This window comes from Chrysemys picta, chromosome 1 (genome assembly GCF_011386835.1).
Source record: "Chrysemys picta bellii isolate R12L10 chromosome 1, ASM1138683v2, whole genome shotgun sequence".
Classification (NCBI taxonomy): Eukaryota; Metazoa; Chordata; order Testudines; family Emydidae; genus Chrysemys; species Chrysemys picta.
Window position 1 is genome coordinate 355,653,275 of NC_088791.1, and position 2,708 is coordinate 355,655,982.

At 45.1% G+C, this 2,708-nt stretch overlaps 1 protein-coding gene across 1 annotated transcript; it reads left to right on the forward strand.

Annotated features, from left to right (window-relative positions):
- The first annotated feature begins 1,273 nt into the window (after positions 1–1,273).
- Positions 1,274–2,221, forward strand: LOC135972497 (olfactory receptor 52R1-like). The gene has a single exon (XM_065550586.1). It carries the CDS (start codon positions 1,274–1,276, stop codon positions 2,219–2,221), a length of 948 nt encoding a protein of 315 aa, XP_065406658.1.
- Positions 2,222–2,708: the final 487 nt, after the last annotated feature.

Genomic DNA, 2,708 nt, shown 5'->3' on the forward strand with positions numbered 1-2,708 from the left:
GGTTTTCTCCCCATGTAAGTCTCCGTTTGATCATCTTTTTGATAAGGTATAGAGATATACACCTTCAAGTCTAACAGTCTGGCTTTTTCTCTATCCCCCAATCATTTTTGTGTCTCTTTTCTGCCCAAGTTTTCAACATCTTTTTCCAAATGTGGACCCAAGATCTGGATGCAGTTTGTTTCACCAATCCCATGTGCAGAGGTAAAATCCTTCTCCTGCTGCAACTCACCACTCCCCTGATTATTTATCCGAGGACCACATCATCCCTTTATGCTATACCGTCCTACTGGGAGCTCACAATGAGTTGGTAGTCCACAATGACCCCTAAATCCTTTTCAGGGTCCTTGCATTCCACGTAAAGTGCTGTAGTCTGTGGGCCGGGCCTGCATTCCTTATTCCTAGAGCAACGCTTTGAATTTAACTGTATTAAAACATTTTTTTTTGCATGGGCCCCACTTTCAAAATGCTCCCTATCACTCGGTATGCCTGCCCTGTCCGCCTTTTGTATCCACTCTGACAATATTTGGTCATTGCAAATATTTATCTGCAGTGATTTTCTATTTCCTTCCAGATCATTGATTAAAATATTGAATAGCATCGGATCTACAACTGATCCAAACAGAACCCCACTACAAATAGCCACAGTTACTGATGAAGGCCTACTGACAACAGCTTTCTGAGCTTTGTCCATTTTTCATATAAAAAAAAAACCCTTTCCCTTTATATTTTAATATTTTTTTCAACACAGAAATTGACATAAAACTTTATAGGATTTCTCTTGTCGTTAATATACTTATTAACATCCTTTTTGTGATCCATATTCCTGATGTTCCCTACAGTATGAACACCCTACAGTATGGACTCCCTATCCTGACTCTCATTGCATTAAGGAACCATGATGGATAACCAGTATCCACACTTGTGTTCCCTGCTGGTGCCTATTAAGGCTCCCCCACGACCAAGTGTAGGAATTATTAACCCAGGACAACAATAAAAATATGGAATTGGATTTAGTAGGGTCATTTTCATTATTCAGAGAAAATAACTATGAACAATGTCATATTTCAGTGTGTGAAGAGCGATCAAAATGCTTCTCTCATGAGAACAGCATCCGCTAGTGCATGCAATGTCTCATATTAATGTTTTCTCTCCATTCAGTCATTTCTACTGGGACCATCACCAGAGACCCTGAGAACGAACAGAAAGTCAGGGGAACGTACGGTATAAGCAGGAGACACCCTTATACCTCAGAGTTGGACACCTTGACCACTCCATGTCAGATTCCAACACAACTGACTTCACCAACCCCTCCACCTTCATCCTACTTGGCATTCCTGGCCTAGAGGCAGCACATATCTGGATCTCCATCCCCTTCTGCACCATGTACGCCATAGCCTTGTTGGGGAACTTCACTATCCTGTTCATCGTGAACAGGGAGCCGAGCCTCCACGAGCCCATGTTCTTTTTCCTCTGCATGCTGGCCATCACTGACCTGCTCATTTCCACATCCACTATGCCCAAAATGCTGAGCATCTTCTGGTTCAATTCCAGGGAGATCAGTTTCAGTGCCTGCCTCACCCAGATGTACTTGGTTCACTCCTTCTCAGCGATGGAGTCTGGAATCCTCGTGGCCATGGCTTTTGATCGCTATGTGGCCATCTGCCATCCCCTGAGACATTCCACCATCCTGTCAACCTCTGTTGTGGCCAAGGTAGGCCTGGGCTTGGTGCTGCGCAGTGGCATACTCACATTACCCTATCCCTTCCTGGCGAGGCAGTGGCCATATTGCAGAACCAACATCATCCCCCACTCCTATTGTCGGCATATAGCTGTGGTGAACCTGGCCTGCGCTGACATCCGCATCAGTAGTTACTATGGCCTGTTTAATCTTGTCTCTGTGATCGGAATGGATGTGTTTTTTATCGCCGTATCCTATACTCTGATCCTGCGGGCCATTTTCCGCCTTCCCACAAAGGATGCTCGGCTCAAAACTTTTGGGACCTGCATCTCTCATCTTTGTGCCATTTTAATTTTGTACATACCAGATTTCTTCTCATCTCTCACACAGCGGTTTGGCCACAATGTGCCACTGCATATACGGATTCTCTTTGCTAATGTTTACCTGCTGGTGCCTCCTATGCTACACCCCATCATTTATGGGGTGAGGACGAAACAGATCCGGGACCGGCTGCTCCATCTCTTTTCTCATAAAGAGACCTAAATGTTTTCTTCTTGTGCTCTGGCTCTGAGATTGAGCTCTGTGCAGAGCTGGCTGGTGCATGGTGCTGGGGCCTGTTCCCTGAATCACTTACTGGACACACAGAGATATTAAGTTGTTAATGTGCTGTGTCAATGTGATGAAATGGGGAGTCAGTCTATGTACACTACACTGGGTTGCCACTTTTCTAATTGCTGGTAGCTGGATCCCTGAAATTGCAATCTTGCCCCATCTCTTCTGTCAAGCCTCGACCCTGCTGTGTGTCTTCTCCCCAAGGCGCTGCCCCGTCACTTGCTCCTGTCTTCCCCTCCCCTTGTCAGCTGCAACCCAGTCATCTCTAAAACCAATATGTGCTCATATGTTATAGCAAGTCATTTAAGGACACTGGTTAGTGTTAAAATTGTAATGTTTATTCTTACTTTGTGTCTAACTCTGTGGAGAGGGAAACCCCATCAGGACTCCTGGGATCTATGTTAGATCTGGGAGAGGA

Excerpts from the sequence above, each read along its gene's own strand:
- LOC135972497 (XM_065550586.1), top strand. The coding sequence starts at position 1,274 with ATGTCAGATTCCAACACAACTGACTTCACCAACCCCTCCACCTTCATC.